The sequence below is a fragment of the Phyllobates terribilis genome, unplaced genomic scaffold (genome assembly GCF_046119375.1).
Source record: "Phyllobates terribilis strain yellow unplaced genomic scaffold, ASM4611937v1 Scaffold_4__5_contigs__length_816908805, whole genome shotgun sequence".
NCBI classification, from domain to species: Eukaryota; Metazoa; Chordata; class Amphibia; order Anura; family Dendrobatidae; genus Phyllobates; species Phyllobates terribilis.
In genome coordinates this window covers 141,338,268-141,358,584 of record NW_027362764.1, presented here as the reverse complement: position 1 = coordinate 141,358,584, position 20,317 = coordinate 141,338,268, and the positions used below count along the sequence as shown (strand labels likewise).

At 43.3% G+C, this 20,317-nt stretch overlaps 1 protein-coding gene across 2 annotated transcripts in view; it reads left to right on the top strand.

Moving 5' to 3' along the window:
- LOC141265126 (ATP-binding cassette sub-family B member 5-like) overlaps positions 1 to 20,317 on the top strand; it is a 762,083-nt gene that overhangs the window by 302,033 nt on the left and 439,733 nt on the right. For both annotated transcript variants that reach the window (XM_073677803.1, XM_073677802.1), the window contains exons 6-9: positions 14,026 to 14,217; positions 14,292 to 14,463; positions 15,726 to 15,850; positions 15,929 to 16,103. In XM_073677803.1, the coding sequence (XP_073533904.1) occupies positions 14,026 to 14,217; positions 14,292 to 14,463; positions 15,726 to 15,850; positions 15,929 to 16,103 (664 nt within the window). The remainder of the gene's footprint in view (positions 1 to 14,025; positions 14,218 to 14,291; positions 14,464 to 15,725; positions 15,851 to 15,928; positions 16,104 to 20,317) is intronic.

Below are 20,317 nucleotides of genomic sequence, written 5' to 3'. Positions count from 1 at the left end.
CGCCTCAGAGCCGCCACCAGGTTACGGCCATTGTCACACACGACCATGCCGGGATGTAGGTTCAGCCGTCTCAGCCACAGATCTGCCTGCTCTTTCACAGCTGTCCACAACTCACAAGCAGTGTGAGGTTTATCACCTAAGCTTATGAGTTTCAGCACAGTCTGTTGCCGCTTGGCGGAGGCAGTACTGCAATGCTTCCAGCTTGTAACTGATGTGGTGATATCTGAGATGGAGGCTGAACATGAGGAGGAGGAGGAGGAGGAGGATGCACAGGAGCTGTACACTGTGGGGGCAACTCTGACTGACTTAGGGCACGCAATCCTCAGTGTGGGGAGGATGTGTTCCGTCCCAAGGTCCGACTGGGTCCCGGCTTCCACTATGTTTACCCAGTGTGCCGTCAGAGAGATGTACCGTCCCTGGCCACAAGCACTTGTCCACGTGTCCGTTGTCAGGTGGACTCTTCCAGTAACTGCGTTGTTGAGGGCACGGCAGATGCTTTGGGACACGTGCTTGTGTAGTGCGGGGATGGCACACCGGGCAAAATAGTGTCGGCTGGGGACCGAGTACCGAGGGACGGCCACCGCCATAAGATTGCGGAAGGATTCCGTCTCCACCAGCCTAAAAGGCAGCATTTCCAATGCAAGCAGTCATGAAATGTGCGAATTTAGGACTGTGGCCTGTGGGGCGTTAGCTATGAATTTCCGCTTTCGTTAAAAGGTCTGGGATATGGACAATTGAACGCTGCGGTGGGACGTGGACGTGGACGTTGATGCTGTTTCTTGAGAAACTGCCATAACCAGGGGAGGAGTCCTGAGGAGATAATTTGCATATTTCCACTGCATTTTGGGGTAAGTGAAGAGTCTCCGCGAGCTCAAAGAACACTGGATTTTCGCTGTTGGAGCTGAAAAGAGGACATCGGTAAACCGCACGCCGTTAGGCATTTTGAAGCATTTTTCACTGTTTTCAGAACATTAACAGTAAGAACATGGAAGAGTCCAGGAGCCATTTGGTGAGCTGCATATCCTGCTACATGTTCACAGACTTGCCAGTGGAAAAGCCAAACTTCACATGCCAGAAATGCAAGCTTGTGTCCCTGTTGGAGGAAAAGTTGCGAAATCTAGAAGAGAGGTTAACTACCTTGAAAATCATTAAGGAAGGTGAAGAGTTCTTAGACAGAGCAGAATTATCTCTTCATGATTCAGAAAGAGAAGAAATTCGAACTGCACCTGAGGAAACAGAGGAATGGAAGCATGTGACCCAGAGAAGCAGGAGGATCGAGAGGCAGTCAGCACCCATACTGCTCAGGAACCAGTACCAGGCTCTCACGCAGGAGAACCTTGAAGAAATACAGCAAGATAAGACTTTGCCAGCAATGAATAACCTTGTAAGTCCTCAGAATCCTCCTGGATGGAGAAAGAAGAATGTTGTGAAGAAAAAACGAAGAGTGGTGGTCATGGGGGATTCCCTGTTAAGAGGAACAGAGGCCGCTATCTGCAGACCAGACATAACCTCAAGAGAAATGTGCTGTCTTCCTGGAGCAAAAATTAAAGATGTGTCTGACAGGATATCAAGACTCTTCAGACCTACAGATCACTACCCATTCCTGCTAATACATGTGGGGACAAATGACACCGCAAGAAAGGACCTGGAAACCATCTGCAGTGACTTTGAAGACTTAGGCAAGAAAGTGAAAGAATTGGGAGCGCAGGTGGTCTTCTCATCCATCCTCCCAGTGGATGACCATGGAACAATGAGGTGGAATAAGATTCTACAGGTGAACAACTGGCTACGTCGATGGTGCCGTCAACAAGGATTTGGATTTCTGGATCACGGGATGAATTACCTATACGATGGACTACTTGCTAGAGATGGGGTGCACCTTACGAAGACTGGAAAACATGTATTTGGAAGTCGCCTTGCTACACTCATCAGGAGAGCTTTAAACTAGAACAATGTGGGAAGGGAAGCAAAAGGCCAGAAAAAGCCATACAGCTGACAAATACTATTGAGATCTCTGCTACTGGAAGTGGAAAGAAAGAACAAAGACAAAAAAATCTAAATAAAAATATGGGAGGAAGAGAAACCAATCACAAACTAAAATGTTTTTATACAAATGCACAAAGCATGGGCAACAAACAAGGAGAATTGGAACTACTAATGCAGGAAAAGAAATATGATGTCATTGGAATCACTGAAACTTGGTGGGACCATACACATGATTGGAATAAAAGGCTAAAAGGATACAACTTATTTGCAAGAAACAGAATTGATAAACGAGGAGGAGGTGTCGCATTATATGTTAGAAAAGCATATATCTGCACAGAGATTGAAGCTTCAGAGACTGGGAGTTCTGTGGAAACTGTTTGGGTAAGAATACAAGGAGAGAACAACGGAAAGGACACCATTGTAGGCATTTACTACAGGCCACCTGGGCAAGCTGAAGATATGGATGAACTCTTTATGTATCAAATGACCAAGTTCTCCAAAAAATATGACGTAGTGGTCATGGGAGATTTCAACTATCCAGACATTTGTTGGGAATCTCTCTCAAGTAAAACTAACAGGTCAAGCAAATTCTTATCCTCTCTTGCTGACAACTTTATCTTCCAAAAGGTAGGGGAGAAAACAAGGGGATCTGCTACTTTGGATCTAATCCTTATAAACAGGGAGGAAATGGTTGAGGAGGTAAAGGTGGCTGGGACCCTAGGAGGCAGCGATCATGCTATTATAGAATTTTGGATAACTAGAGGAGGAAGACATGTGAAGACTCAAACTTCAAGGTTAGATTTTAGAAAGGCAGATTTTAAGAGACTCAGAAAGAGAATAGGAGGGATCCAATGGCTGGATGTCCTTAAGGACAAAAATGTCCAGGAAGGATGGGAAATTTTTAAAAATGAGATTCTCAAAGCACAATCGTTAACATTCCCGAAAAGTAGAAAGAATGGGAAGCATTTAAGGAAACCAGGATGGATGAACACAGAACTTAAACACATGCTAAAAAGAAAGAAAGAAATGTTTATTAAATGGAAAGAGGGAGGCATATCTAAAGAAGATTATAATGCAGTCTGCAGATCCTGCAGGGCACGTATCAGGTTAGCTAAAGCTGACAATGAATTAAGGCTTGCAAGAGATGTCAAAAGCAATAAAAAAGGATTTTGGGGGTATGTCAAAAGTAAAAGAAAAGTCAAAGATGCTATAGGATTTTTACAGGATGAAAATGGAGAAATGGTAAGAGAGGATGTTGAGAAGGCCGAACTTTTTAATTCCTATTTTGCATCTGTTTTCTCTCAGAAAGAAAATGTAACATCAACTGATTTTCACTGTCCTTTTAAAGAAATAGAAGAATCCAAGTTATCTGTAAACAGAAAGATTGTGAGGGAATATTTAGCTAACATAAATGAGTTCAAGTCTCCAGGTCCAGATGAATTACACCCCAGAGTACTGAAGGAGATCGTAGAAGAAATTTTAGAACCACTCTCCATAATCTTTGAAAATTCTTGGAGAACAGGAGAAGTCCCAGAAGACTGGAGAAGAGCAAATGTTGTTCCTATCTTCCAAAAGGGGAAGAAGGTGGACCCAGGGAACTATAGGCCGGTGAGTCTGATTCTATACCAGGAAAGATCTTTGAACAAATTATTAAACATCATGTATGTAAGTACCTGGATAAGAATGAAGTGATTAACCAGAGTCAGCATGGGTTTGTAACTAACAAGTCATGTCAGACTAACTTAATTTCCTTCTATGACAGAATCACTGACTGGGTGGATCAGGGAAATGCTGTAGATATAGTATATCTTGACTTCAGCAAAACATTTGACAAAGTATCTCACACCATCCTTATTGAAAAAATGACCAAGTATGCAATGGACCAGGCAACTGTTAGGTGGATTCATAACTGGCTTAGTGATCGGACTCAAAGGGTGGTTGTAAATGGCTTCACATCCAGCTGGATGAATGTCTCAAGTGGGATACCACAGGGCTCTGTCCTGGGACCTGTATTGTTCAACATCTTCATCAATGATTTAGATGAAGGAATTGAGGGTAAACTGATTAAATTTGCTGATGACACAAAGCTAGGAGGGATATCTAATACTAGAGAAGAGAGAGAGAGGATTCAAAAAGACCTAAATAAACTGGAGCAGTGGGCAGCAACCAACAGAATGGTTTTTAACAGGGAAAAATGCAAAGTACTACATCTGGGCAATAAAAATGAAAAAAGCATATACAGAATGGGAGGAATAGAGCTAAGCAACAGTACATGTGAAAAAGACTTAGGTATACTAATAGATCATAGACTGAACATGAGTCAACAGTGTGATGCAGCAGCAAAAAAGGCAAATACAATTCTGGGATGTATTAACAGAAGCATACAGTCTAGATCACGTGAAGTCATTATCGGTCTTTACTCCTCTTTGGTCAGACCTCATCTGGAATACTGTGTACAGTTTTGGGCACCACATTTTAAAAAAGACATAGACAAACTGGAACAAGTTCAGAGAAGAGCGACCAGAATGGTGACTGGTCTGCAAACCATGTCCTGTGAGGAACGGTTGCAGGATTTGGGAATGTTTAGCTTGCAAAAAAGAAGACTGAGAGGAGACTTAATAGCTGTCTACAAATATGTCAAGGGCTGTCACATTGTAGAAGGATCATCTTTATTCTCATTTGCACAGGGAAAGACTAGAAGCAACGGGATGAAACTAAATGGGAGGAGACACAGATTAGATATTAGAAAAAACTTTTTGACAGTTAGGGTGATTAATGAGTGGAACAGGCTGCCACGAGAGGTGGTGAGTTCCCCTTCAATGGACGTCTTCAAACAGAGGCTGGACAGACATCTGTCTGAGATGATTTAGTGAATCCTGCTTTGAGCAGGGGGTTGGACCAGATGACCCAGGAGGTCCCTTCCAACTCTACCATTCTATGATTCTATGATTCTATGAACAAGTGAAGACTGAGAGGAGGGGGCATCTTTACATGCAGTATGGACAGGGGATTGCCTTGCACACAAAACAGGGGGTTCTATTGCACGCACAACAGTGGAAGAAGCAGTGGTGACACCCGCTGACACTGGTCGTGGACCCTGGGTTTCGCCCCACAAAGTCGGGTGCTTTGCTGCCATGTGCCTGATCATGCTGGTGGTGGTCAGGCTGGTTGTTTTGTCACGCCTGCTGATGCTGGCATGGCAGGTGGAACATATGGCCTTTTTGGGGTTATCAGCAGAGTCTTTAAAAAAATTCCAGACTCTGGAAGACCTACCGCTTGTACTGGCAACGTCCCTCATGTTGGTGTTACGGGGAACGGTTGCCTGCCTTCTGTCTGCGGCCACCACACTGCTTCTTCCTGCCTGTTGGGGTACTCTGCCTCCCTCCCCCTGTGTGCTGCTGGCCTCACTCTGCATGTCCTCCTTCCACGTTGGGTCAGTTACTAGATCATCCACCACCTCCTCCTCTTCCACTTGCGCACCACGATCCTCCTCCTCACTTCCTGGCAATTGTGTCTCGTCATCGTCCACCTCTTGTGACAGATTGCCAACGTCGACTTCCTGTGGCCGTGGCTGTTCAAATATTTGGGCAACGCACAATGGGTTCTCCTCTTCCTCCTCTTCAAGCGTATCAGGCGAGGGGCCCAAACATGGAAATGGACCAGTGAACAGCTCTTCAGAGTGTCCAAGTGTGGGATCACTTGCTGTCTGACGACACTCGGCATGGTGGGAGGAAGGAGCATCAGGGTGAGGAGGAGTATGCAATCGAGACTCACGGCTACTAAGAGTTGACCGTGTGGAAGACAGACCGGAGGTGGTGGTGCCCAGGTAACTGGAAGTATTGTCTGCTATCCAATTAATAACCTGTTCACACTGATCAGTTCTCAATACTGGTGTTGTTCTGTGCTTCCCTAGTAATTCGGTCAAGAAGTGGGAGCGAGAAGATGTGGCTGTTGGTTGTGGCACATTTTCACCTTGGCCACGGCCCCATCCTCTGCATGAACCATCACCAGAACGTCCACTTCCACGTCCCTTGCCACGCGCCTTGTCCATTGTAAATGAAGTAAAATAGCTTACACTTGCACTATCAATGGAAAAAGGATAATAAAGAGTAGATTAGAACCATGGAAGAGGAAAACCACAGTTATTGTTTACTGGGGTATACCACACTTTTTTAAATAGAGATATTTGCGGCTGAACAGTGAGCGACACACTCAAACTGCTTTTTTTTTAGATACCAAAGGCCCAAAACTGGATTGTACAGCGATTTGACCCGTGGAACTGCGAAACCACACTGGGATGTCGGGCCTACACAAGACTATTTTCAACAGATATATTTTTGTGTCACAACAGTCAGGAGACACTACTGTTTTTCTTTACGAAAAAAACTACCAAAAGCTGAATAATAGAGATTTTTTACCGTGGGATGGCAAAACCACAGTTATTGTTTACTGGTGCATACCACACTTTTTTAAATAGAGATATTTGCGGCTGAACAGTGAGCGACACACTCAAACTGCTTTTTTTTTAGATACCAAAGGCCCAAAACTGGATAGTACAGCGATTTGACCCGTGTAACTGCGAAACCACACTGGGATGTTGGGCCTACACAAGACTATTTTCAACAGATATATTTTTGTGTCACAACAGTCAGGAGACACTACTGTTTTTCTTTACGGAAAAAACTACCAAAAGCTGAATAATAGAGATTTTTTACTGTGGGATGGCAAAACCACAGTTATTGTTTACTGGGGTATACCACACTTTTTTAAATAGAGATATTTGCGGCTGAACAGTGAGCGACACACTCAAATTGCTTTTTTTTTAGATACCAAATGCCCAAAACTGGATAGTACAGCGATTTGACCCGTGGAACTGCGAAACCACACTGGGATGTCGGGCCTACACAAGACTATTTTCAACAGATATATTTTTGTGTCACAACAGTCAGGAGAAACTACTGTTTTTCTTTACGGAAAAAAACTACCAAAAGCTGAATAATAGAGATTTTTTACCGTGGGATGGCAAAACCACAGTTATTGTTTACTGGGGTATACCACACTTTTTTAAATAGAGATATTTGCGGCTGAACAGTGAGCGACACACTCAAACAGTTTTTTTTTTTAGATACAAATGGCCCAAAATGGATAATACAGAGGTTTGAACCGTGGAAGTGCAAAACAACACTTCTGTTTCTCTAGCCTACACCAGACTATTTTCAACAGTTATATTTGTGTCTGAAAAATCAGAGACACTCTTTTTTTTGGTGGGGGGACACACCAAAAGGTTAATAAGACGGGTATTTGTACAGTGTGAAGGAGGAAAAAAAAGGAGGATTTAGATGAAAAAAAAAGGATTTTTCCTGGCCCCCGAGACCTGGTGCTAAGTCCAGCAATTTCAGCAACAGGAGCACACAGGACTGTAATGCAGCGTTTGCTGGTATAACCACTGCATCTCCTATACAGCCTGCCTGCCTGGTATCTGGGATGGATATTAGTCCTGAAAAGGACTGTTTGTTTGTTCTGGCAGCCTTTACAGACCCTACACTAACTATTTCGCAGTTTATATCTCTCCCTAAATCAGCAGCGCTGTCCCTACAGTGTCTAATCCGGAGCGACTGTGTCCAAGATGGCGGCGCCCCGTTTTAAATACACGAGGTGACGCTGTGCGGCCAGCCAATCACTGTAATGCCCACAACCAACATGGCTGCAGCATTACAGTGACTGGCTGGCAATCCCTGCATGTTCATTGGCTCTGTAAAGAGCACCAAACATGCAGGGCGGAGACCCGAGCTCCCGCCCGAGTAACCCGGAAATGCTCGGTGCTCGCCGAACATCCCGAGTAGCGTGATGCTCGGGCGAGTACCGAGCAGTGTCGAGCATGTTCGCTCAACACTATTCATTATCAGTGCAAAAAAGTTCATCTGCAAATAGAATTTGAAGCTAATATACTGTATTAAATAAAGAACAACTTTTTTGGGAGTCACAATAATAGCTGCTTGATGCAGACAATGTAGACTTCATCATAGTCCCAGTAAGTAGACCAACAAAGAGGTATAAAGAACTACAATTTAGACAATTATTAATACATCATTTTTATTGAATACATGAAGAAATAAAAACAGACAACAAGACCAACATTAAAAATTAATATAAAACATAATTAAAATAAGACTCAAGAGGGAGAAGGAGGATGCTCACAATAAATGCAATCAGATGGGTCAATCACATAAAAGAAAAATATATATAGATTTAATTACTAGGTAAATTATTCATAATCACCGTTTCAACAAACATACTCATCTAGATATGGCGGTATAGTGTCAATATATACCAAGAATGTAAAAAATAAAGTGCCAGTGCAGAAAATATATTGATTATCAATAATTATTATCCAAACTTAGAGAGATTAAGTAAAAATTATATAATAATAGCAGAACAATATGTGTTGAATTATTGCTATAAATACCGCCATATATAAAGAAGCACATTAAATAGCCCAAAGGAATCCCACACTATTATAAATTAGGCATGTGTAGTCACTTAAAAAGTGGAAATGTGATGACAATAATATATATACCATGCATATATCATTAAGCATAAAGTGCTTGTGCAATAAATAAAAGGAAAAATCTAATTTAATTCATCACAGAATATCCATTCAGGGAAGATCAGCTACCATACATTTACTTAAATTCCTGCCATAAGCAGGCTCTCACTAATGGGGAGATCCTGAGCAATTCATATAATGAATCCAAATATGGGAGACCACATAAATATAAAAAAAGTACTAAGTGAACATACCCTACCCCCCTCACACCACTCCAACGCCGTTTCGCTCCTCAGCGGTGAAGGGCCTGCGGTCACATGACTGTGACGTCACCGAAGGTCCTTCAGCGTTGCCGGCATGCAGAGAGAAGACGTCGGAAAGGTGAATATAAACTTTATTTTTTATTTTATTCTTTTTTTTACAGGTACAATGGTACCCAGGTCTGGATGAGAGTCTTCTCTCCTCCAGAACTGGGTACCATCCGCACATAGAAACGCATAGAAGCCGCTTGTACAAATGTACAGACGTGCATTCTATGCGTCTCAATGCAAGTCAATGGCGGCGCTTCCGCTGCGCTTCCGCAAAATTAATGAACATGCTGCGGATTTATGAGCGCTGCAGAAACGCTGTGGAAATATCCGCAGCATGTGCATTGACATTGCGGAATGCCATTGGGGACCATGGGGTGCAGATTACCATGCGTTTTTGATGCGTTTACGCTGCGGAAATTCCGCAGCATAAACGCATGAAAAACGCATCGTGTGCACGCAGCCTTAGAGCATGTGCTGAAGCCGAGACTACTAAGGTACAAGCTGCCTTTGCACAAAAGAAGGCAGAAATGGAAGCCAGCGCAGCACGCAAAAAGTAGAAATAGAGGTCCTAGAGGAGGAATGTGAACACGCCACAGCCATGGCAAGGTTAAAGGTCCTGGAACAAAGCATCAATGGGAGCCAAAGAGACAGCATCAGTTTAAGTGAATTTGATACTCTCTTAAGCGTACAAGAGACTACGTACAAAGCCAAAAGAGTGCACCCCTGGCTCCATCAATCCTTCCTGACAGCACAGACATTCCTCTAAGACATCAGGGCGTGGAACATTTAGCAGCATCCTGCATCCAACCCTTCATCCTGATCTTCCTCTGTGCACCAGAATGTACCAGGCCCCTGCACTTCACCAAACGCTACACACAGAAGCACACATGCAGGCCAATATGCAGGCAAGTCATCACATTTCGGTCAGCCACAAAGTTCCAGCTCCATGTGTGGCAGAAACTATGCACATTAAGCTGGTTACTGGACTGATTGCCTACGCTGCACCATACTTTCCTGCATTCCTAAGTCACAACACCACAGACTGTGTGAACAATGCTACCCAACCAGTAACTGTCTTTCCAAAATCAGATAATGCTGACATGTCTGCCTTTGCAAGGTACATGATTCGCCGCAAACTAACTCAGACCGGTCTTACACGGTTTGATGATCAACCTGAAAACTACAGAGGTTGGATATGTACCTTTAAAACCGCAATTAGCGACCTCTGCATCACCGCTGCTGAAGAACTAGACCTGCTGATCTTGGGCCACAATCCACAGAACTGGTCAAGAGTCTTAAATCTGTCCACATCAGTAATCCAATGTCTGGTCTCACTGCTGAATGGGAGAGACTAGAACTAAGCTATGGTAGTCCTGAGGCCATAGAAAATGCCCCGTTCAAGCGTCTAGAGGATTTTCCAAAAATATTCAGTAAGGACAGTCTAAAATTTGAAGAGCTCAGTGACCTACTGTTAGAGCTTCAGCTGGCTAAAGCAGACCCGCACCTGCCTGGCCTCAGCTACCTGGACTCTGCTCGTGGAGTAATCCCAATAGCTTCTAAGCTACTATTCAACATCCAAGATAGGTGGGCCATGCTTGGATAAAAAATACAAAAGGGAAAACCAAGTCTCGATTTCTCCATTTTCTTCTGTAAGTTTATCAAAAATATTGCGGAGTGCAAGACTGACCCAAGCTTTTTCCATGAAGAACCCGGCCCTGGTTCATTCCCTCCCAAGTATGAAATTCCATTTTCAAGCAACAGAAACCGCAGCAGTCCAGTGTCAGTAAAGAAGACTTATGTTCTTCCCACACCTTCACCAGCTCCGGACAAGAGCGAGGTATGTGAAAAGATCGAAAATCCTAATCGTATGTGTCCCATTCATAAGATGCCACATCCTCTAAAGAAGTGCATCGGTTTCAGAAAGAAACCGTTCCAGGAACGTAAGGAGCTTCTAAAGAAGTTTGGGGTATGTTACAGATGTTGTGCATCTACTGAACACCTTGCTAAAGACTGTAAAATCTCTATTAAGTGTTTGGAGTGCGACATTGAGGACCACGTACAAGCGCCCCATCCATCCCAACCTGACTCTGCACCGCTTCAGCCTTCTCCCACCACAAGGCATGGCAGGGAGGATGCAGAGCAAGCGGCAAGTCCAACCATAATATCTTCTTCATGTACAGAAATCTGCCCAGAAGACCTGTGTGACAAGTCGTGTATGAACGTGCATCCTAAGGGCCATCCAGAGAAAACCTTAAAGATGTACGCCGTTCTGGATGATCAGAGCAACTTATCCCTTGCAAGGTCAGAACTCTTTGATCTATTTGACTTAAAGGGAAATGCTCACCCCTACACTCTGGGCACCTGTAATGGTGTTACCGAAGTCTCTGGGAGAAGAGCCAATGGACTTATAATATCTTCTCTTGAGAACAGTGTGAAGTTTCCCCTACCCACTTTGGTCGAGTGCAATCAAATATCATCCAACAGAGAGGAGATCCCACCTCCAGAGTCTGCTCTTCGTCACCCCCATCTAAAGACTATAGCCAACAAGATTCCAGCTCTTGACAACAGTGTGAATATCCTGATTCTGCTTGGCAGAGACATTCTGTGGCTACACAAGGTACATCGGCAAATCAACGGGCCACATGATGCTTCATTTGTTCAATGCTTTGATCTAGGCTGGGTTATCATAGGTGATGTCTGCATGGAAAGGATGAAGAGACCTGCAAAGATCTTCTCATTTAAGACTCATGTCTCACCAAATGGTTGCAACACTCAATCTCAACCATGCCCACATCATTACTGGGTGAAAGAGAAGCCGAGTAACTGTATATGGCAGCAAGAAAACTCTAACAACATAAACAGGTTCCCGTCCTTGGATGACAACCTCAGGTCAATGGCATTCAATTCTTCAACTGAAGACAACCGGCTGGTACCTGCAAGAGAAGGCAGTGGAAGCTATCTCAGGTTCCTACGGCACAAAGACAGTGACATCCACAACAAGGTCATAGACTACTGAATGAAGGTGCATGTCTTTGGGAACAGCCCCTCACCTGCTGCAGCAATCTGTGGACTGAGACAGACAGCCCAGGAAGGTGAGAGAGAGTATGGATCTGATACACCTCTATCCGTGGAAAAGAACTACTATGTAGATGATGTGCTTAAATATCTACCCTCAAGTAAAGAGACAATTGATCTGCTCTCTGAAGCATAGGAAATGTTGTTAGCAGCAAACCTCAGACCTCACAAGATCGTCTACATCAGCCAGGAGATAATAAAGACATTTCCATCTGAGGACAGTACAACGAGTTTAAAGGATCTTGATCTAGGTTCCGACGTTCCTTCTATGCAATGCAGCCTTGGTCTGCTCTGGGACAATAAACAGGACACGTTCTCATTCCAGGTGTCAGTCTGCATTAAACACTTCACCAAACGAGGAGTCTCACCTGTTGTGAACAGCATCTGCGATCCTCTCGGGTTTATAGTGCCCAACACCATTAAAGGCAAGATTCTGTTGAGACAGTTGACCGCTGAGTACATGAATTGGAACACTCCACTTCCGTCCTAGAAACCACAAAGGAAGAAAACAGGGAAAACGTCTCCAATGATCTTGGATCATCCCATCTCGTTCCTATCTGGCTCTGCCTTAAGGTCTCTTTCAGCAACCACAAGAAGAGAAGTCCATATTCTCTCTGACGCATCTACAAGGGTCATATCTGCAGTAGCCTACCTGAAGACCTCAGAAGCCGTCAACAAGGTACATAGTGAATTTGTCCTGGACAGGATCAAATTAGCCTCAAGGCCTGCTCACACTGCTCCAAGACTTGGTCTTTGTGCTGCTGTACTAGTGGTGGAGGTTACAGAAGTTTCCCCTGAACAGTGGCACCATATCTCCACTGACTTGCATCCAACTCACCCAGAAACAGGACTCATGGCTGCACCCAGCCTTCGTGACAACAACTGGCTGTCGTTTCCATGTTTTGTACCTGAGGACCCTTGTGCTGTCAATGCTGGCAGCACATTTGAATTTGATGAACCAGTCACTGACGGAGAGACCAGACCTGTCATCTCTATACGCAGCATACCTGTGACTCCAAAGTTGAAGCTGAGGCCCCATCTTTCTGGACCTTTCTTGAGCTGGTCACCAGTTGTGCAGACTGGTATTCACCTGACGTGTACCACCAAGCGCTTCATGGGAGAAGGCATCACATGAAGGACATCGCTTCTGGACACAGCTTACCGCCATATGCCTCCAGCTATGTTGGAACTTCGGAACTTTCTCCAGTGCACTGTTGGGTTGGTGGAAACGTTGCACGTTGCGGCTCCCCCGATCTGAAGATGGGTTTCCATTTGGACTTGGTTTATCCGGCTGTTGAAAACTTCAGGCCTCCAACGGAAAGTTGGACTACAACTGTTGTTGTTATTGTTGTATGCTTGTTTATTTCTTTGTTTTTCAGGTCTACTGTGACAACCCCAAAAGACACCACGACAAGAATTATTGAAATCTAAAGATTTCAGACGGGGAGTGTTATGTCCAATGAATGGGAAATTTATGGACCATGTTTGGAGTTATTACAGTTTCCATTTATTGCTGGTTATTGCATTGCTGTAAGGTTCTCCTTCCTTAAGTTTGTCACTTCTCTTACCCTGTCTCCCTCTCATGTGACTGTGTTGTAGCTAACCCCTCCCTTCTTTTTCCTGTCTTTCCTCATTCACCATGTTGGCACCATTAAGAGCTCATGTGCTCACAGCCTGTCTGAGGAAAAGTTTATTTTTACCTGCTGTTATGTATGCATTCTCACAAGATTCATGCAAGAAAAATAAACCTTCTTCTGGATTCTTCACAACGTGTGTGCCTGCAGCTGGGTTAAGCTATCTGCAACCATCGCCATTGTAAGTACAGGTTGAAGAGGCAGCGTCTCACAGAGCCATATATTTACAGCACAGCCATGGGGACAGAATATTCAGAAACTACAATGAAAGAAATGACAACCATTATGTATCTTTTTTTTTCAAAATAAATTTGGGCAATAAATGACAATACGCGGAATTTGGAACTGTCTCACTAAAGTTTTTTTTTTATTGGATTGAGCAGTTAGAAGTTACATGTCATGGCCACTCCGATATTGAGATGTGTGTCATAGTTTCTGAGTAATATTTATCTGCAATTACTTTTCTCTATAGGTTCTCCTTGTACTATGCTGGTATAGGAGCTGCGGTTATGATTTGTGGATATGTACAAGTTTCATTTTGGGTTCTAGCGGCTGCAAGACAGACACGAAGAATGCGCCAAACATTCTTCCATTCAGTATTATCCAAAGACATGAGTTGGTTTGATGTTACCAAGTCTGGAGAACTTAACAGTCATCTCACCGAGTAAGAGTAACAGAGATACTTTTAATGTTGACATTTTTCTTGCCTTAGTTAATATCTTTTTTCTTAATCTCTAGAGACATCAATAAAATTAATGATGGGATTGGAGATAAGTTTGGCCATCTTTTGCAAAATTCTACAACATGTATAGCTGGATTAGTAATTGCATTGGTAAAAGGGTGGCAGCTTGCATTAGTATATATGTCTACAAGTCCACTAATGTCAATATCGGCAGCATTTTTTTCAAAGGTAACTACTATATTTTTACCATAAGGGCTCGTGCACATGGTCATAATGCTAAGGATGTGAATATATTTGATGAAATGATATATATTAATATATATATATATATATATATATATATATATATATATATATATACTTATATAGGAGATATTCAAAATACAAATTGACTTTTACATGTTGTACCAAACTGTAGCATCCACTTAGAAACCGCTCTAATGCATATGCATTTGCCTGTGTGGACAGCTAATCTGATTGTTCCGTAATTTGCTAATAGATTATATTAGCATGAAACCAATAATAAGCTAATAAAGATGACTGTTTCAAAACCAATGAGGTTAGCTTGACATCACTGATTTAACTTTGAACTAGAAACACGTGATGTTTGTATAGTCACAATGTCTTCACATATTGGAAACTCCCTAATTTTCCCTATAAAATGTTATGTCTTCAGATCAATGAAATAGAACTCATTTTTGACACTACTCAGTGCTCATCTCTGATTTCTCTGGCCGTATATATTCTATATACAATTTGGCGGCAGACAATTAAGAGGAGAACACACCCATCGAGTGTCCCTTAACAATAATATCAGGCGAGTGCTATCAGTCATTTTCCGAGTAGTTTGAGGAAAAATATTGCAGTATGGTTGAGTCTGATATTCATCCATTCAAGTCTACGGGTCAGTGGAAAACTTTGGACCACTCTAGGATTCCATCCAAGTGTGATCCGATTTTCACAGACAGACTGAATGGAGAGGGTGGAGAAACTTTTTTTTTTCTCCACCTATGAGAAATTTGGATCACTTTCTGATCACCCTCTGAACAAATTCTGATCAGAGTGTGATTAGCATAGTCATTGTGTAACCCTAGTCTAATGGTCAATAATACATACTTAATAACAGTCATTTGCCACTTGCAAGCTGGCTCAACTTTTACTTCCCTCAAACTGGAAAATTGTTGACATGTGGCCACTTCTTCACTCAAACATCACCTGGATCTGGTAGTTTTCCAAGTGATTAGGGATCAGGTGGACCCTAACCTACCAGACATTTATGTCATATCCTGTGGTATGACATGAAGAATTTAGTGAGTAAAACTCTATAAATATGAAGCCAAATTGTTCATTTGAACCATGCTCCTTTTAATTTTTTTTTCTACAGATTTTTTACAGATCTTTTAAAAAATATTTTTATTTGTTTGACGTAGATTATCTTAAAAAATGTTATCCTGTAAAGCTATAAAAATTATGTTTTACTTTGCAATTAGATGATGGTGTCTCTGACAAGCAAGGAGCTCACAGCTTATGCTAAAGCCGGAGCAGTGGCTGAAGAGGTCCTCTCCTCAATAAGGACAGTGGTGGCGTTCGGAGGACAAGAAAAAGAAATAAAAAGGTGTTTTTGTTAGTGCTAAGAAATGCATGAAGCTAATAATATATGTTGAACTTCATATGTCATTGTTTTCCTTTTTAGATACACAAATAATTTGGGAGAGGCCAAAAAACTTGGCATCAAGAAAGCCATGGCATCCCAGCTTGCCCTTGGCTTTATGTGTCTAGTGAATTATGCCTCATATGGGCTAGGATTTTGGTATGGTACAATTCTTATTTTGGGAGATCAGGGATATACCGTTGGAGATGCCCTTGTGGTAAGTGTTTTTAGGGAATATACTTTTTTAAAATATGAAACAAAATTGAATTAAATATTGTTAAAAACAAAACTACTAAAAATTCCTGAGATTTTAAAATATTTTCAAACAGCCACTAAATAAAATACCCTGCATGTATTTTGTAAAGCTATACTGTAATTCTAATGACATTCATTATATATTACACTTAAATATAAAAAAGAACCTTTTAGGCCAGAAACTGATGGCACTAAGGCAAGAAACAAAAGATCATATCTAGTGATGAGCGAGCATGCTCACCACTGCTCGGTACTCGCCGAGCATTTAGAGCAGTGAGAAATATTTCCGGGTTGCTCAGGTGGGAGCTCGGGTCCCCGCCCTTCATGTTTCGTGCCATTTAGAGAGCCAATGAGCATTCAGGGATTGCTTGCCATGCACTGTAAAGCTGTAGCCATGTTGGTTACGGCATTATAATGATTGGCTGGCTGCATAAAGTCATTGGGTCTATATAAGACCTGGTGACGCTAGGCTCGTTACTAATAGACAGGCAGAGTAGGGAGAGGTGCTGCTGTGTGAGTGACAGAATTGACAGTGTAATAGTTAGATATACGTACTCCAAGAGTATATATATATATCCACCTAAACTAACAGTCCTTCTGAGGACTAATCCAACTGCATATATTCAGTGGTGATAGCAGGAGTTAGGCAGGCAGATTTTGAACACTATACAGCTCAATAGTGTCCATTACACATTCTGTCTGCTCCTGCTGTTACAGATATCCGTAAACATAGCCCCAGATATCAGGGACCATGGCTATTTTTTTAATCTTAATCCTGATTATTTTCTAAAAATGTAATAGAGTTCAACATTTTACTGCTCCATTTGCTTTTTAGCACAGCAGAATACAGCCAGATCTTTTCCATCATCAGATGTGATCCCATATTTCAGCGATAAAAATCCAGAAATTTTGTAGCGACCGTGGAAAATATTGTCCTCCATTTACAGTTTGGCAGTAGTGTGTCAGTGAAGCTATTCACGCGTGGTCGCTGTGAATAATAGGAAACTAAAAGCCAGCTATTTAAGACTGTGGGCATCCGTCATATTTATCACATATAACTGCGGTACAAATCCAGCCATTTGTAGCGACTGTGGGAAAATTTTGGCCTCCATTTAAAATGGGCAAGGTGCGTGGCAAGGGACGGGGAAGTGGACATGGTGGTGGTGAAAGTGGTTATAGTGCATGCAGAGATTGAGGCCAAGGCCATGGGCAAGCTAAAATTGTGCCACAACAAGCACCCACATCTTGTCGCCCGACCTTCCTGTTCCACTTACTAGGGGACCGCAGCACACCACTATTGAACTCAGAGCAGTGTCAAAAGGTTGTTGGATGGATAGGAGATAAAGCTGCCAGTCACTTTGCCACTACCACCACCTCTCTGTCCTCCACATGGTCAAGTCTCAGTAGATATGAATATGGACCGCATATTTTACACCCTGATCCTCCTACCTCCCACCATGCCGAGTACCCGGAGACAACTGATCCTACACTTGGACACTCAGAAGAGCTGTTCACTTTTCCATTTATACATTCGGGCCTCTCGCCTGGCCAACTTCAAGCGGGGCAAGAGGAGAACACATATAGCGATGCCCAAATATTTGAGCAGCCATGGTCACATGAAGGAGACGGTGGGAAAGTGCAATTGGATGACGATGAGACACAATTGCCAGAAAGTCAGGAGGAGGACCAGGGTGTGGAAGTGGAAGACGAGGTGGTGGACGATGAAGTCACTGACCCAACCTGGCAAGGTGACATGCAGAGCGAGGACTGCAGCACACAGGGAGAGGGAGGCATAGCACCACAACAGGCAGGAAGAAGCAGTTTGGTGGCCACACACACAAGACGAGCTCATCCCCCACCATCCCTAGCCAGGGCTTAGTGCTAGGGTAATGCAGGGTTTAGGTTCCTAGGTGCGATTGGTGAGGAACCAATATAGGGACGGTTAGGGGAGACCGGGTGATATCAGATCAGACTAGGGGGTCTCCACTTCCTCTGTTTTCTAGAGTCTGGGCCCCTTTTTCACCTTCCCTTTGTGTTGCACATAGTCTTTCCCACACCTGGCATGACATATTAACAGGCCGGGCACATTTTGAAAAGAAAAAAAAAAACTGACACTTTGGTTTGGTTGTATATGTTTTTTTTTTTAGTCTGTGGAGGAATTTTTTGGGGCCCTGGTCCTCATTTATGATGATCCTGACCGAGTCACCTTGACTCAGTCTAGGCTATGTCGCCTTCAGCAGGGGAATTGGTCAGTGGAGACGTACAGTTCTGAATTCCGCAGATGGGCAACGGATTCTAAATGGAATGACTCTTAGAATCAGTTTTGTGAGGGTCTTACTGAAAGGTCGAAAGATGCTTTGGCAGTATATGAAACCCCTCAGTCCTTGGAGGCTGCCATATCATTGGCTATATGTTTTGATAGACGCCTTCAGGATAGACGGGTGAGACCACGTTCTCAGGGGCCTTCTTGTCTGGGTTATGTACCTCTGCCTAGATAGCAGTCTGGCGGTGACCATGAGAACCCTACCCCGATATTACAAAAGGTGGTAGTCATTTCGGCATTATATCCTGAACTGAAGGGTGAGTTGTTGGAGCCTCAGGGGTCGCCCCTGCCTCCTGCCCTCCGGGAAGGTTATTTGTACCATCTAATCTGTGCCACAGAGTTAATAAGGAACATCATAACTCAGTGCTTGCTGGTCATCCAGGTGGTAAGGCAACCGCTGACCTCCTCTCTCGTCTTTTGGTGGCCAGGATTGAACACGTATCGGCTTGTAGTATTTGCGTGCGTTCTAAGTTTTTGCATACCCATTCGTCTGGTGCTCTTCTTCCACCAACTATCCCTAGTAGGCCATGTACACATTTGTCCAAGGTTTTTATTACTGACCTACCAGTTTCTGAAGGCAAAATGGTGGTTTTGGTGGTTGTAGATAGGTTCAGTAAAATGGTTCACTTCGTCACACTACCTGCACTTCCAAACGGCAAGACACTTGCTCAGGTGTTTATAATTGAGATCGTGAAGCTGTCCTTTTCCTCTGCTTTTCACCCTCAGTCCAATAGACAGACCGAACGAGTCAATCAGAATTTGGAGACATATCTTAGGTGTTTTGTTTCCGAAAATCAGGAGGATTGGGCATCCTACTTACCGTTGGCAGAATTTGCCATTAATAACCATCGTAAGGAGTCCACTGGCAGGTCACCATTCTTTGGTGCATACGGTTACCATCTACAGTTTGGTACCTTTAGTGGAAAGGGGGCTTCGGGAGTTCCTGAGGAGTAACGGTTTGCTTCATCGCTCGCCTTGTTGTAGCGGGGGGTTTTGAGTAATTTAAAAATCATGGGAGACAGGTATAAACATATGGCTGACGGAAAATGCTTGCCAGGTCCGGACCTGAATGTGAATGATTTTGTGTGTTTGTCTACCAGGAATATAAGTTTGAAAGTTCTTTTTTGGAAGCTGGGTCCATGTAAAATAACCGCCGTCATTTACCCAGCAGTGTTTCTTCTTGAGCTTCCTCAGGCCCTTAAGTTCCATAATGTTTTCCTCTCAAGAAGTATGTGGAACCTCTTGAGTCTTCACCTCTAACGCCGCCCCAATTAATGGTTGATGGTAATCTGGAGTTTCAGATTTCAAGGATTGTAGATTCTCATCTCCAGCATCATTCTCTACAAAACCTGGTGTACTGGAAGGGTTATGGTCCAGTGAAAAGGATCGGGCTTTCAGCATCAGAGGTGAACACTCCCAGGTTGGTTCGTTCATTCCACACCTTTTATCCTGAGAAACCTGGTCCTGAGTGTCCGGAGGCCACTTGTAGAAGGGGGTGTAAAGTCATGGGTGTGTCAGAAATGACGGACAGTCACCCTACAGTTGGTTGCAGAAGATCTCTTCATTTGGCATTGCAGACACCTTCCTAGATCTAACTCTTGCTAGGACCCAGCGGCTACCTTCCTCCTGCTCTGATTGACAACCAGGACTGGGTGTATAAATAGCTTCACTTTGCAGGAGGGTGCCAGTTATACTAATATGTTTCCTTGAGATTGCTTGGAGCTCTCAGACAGCTACTTCCTCTGTGGTGCTAGGAGGATGTTGGAGTTATCTCTCTGAAGTTGTCTAAAGCTAAGCTCCCTTCCCTTGTTTGTCTCCATTGTTGTCTTTAGTGTTCAATGGGGATCGACTAG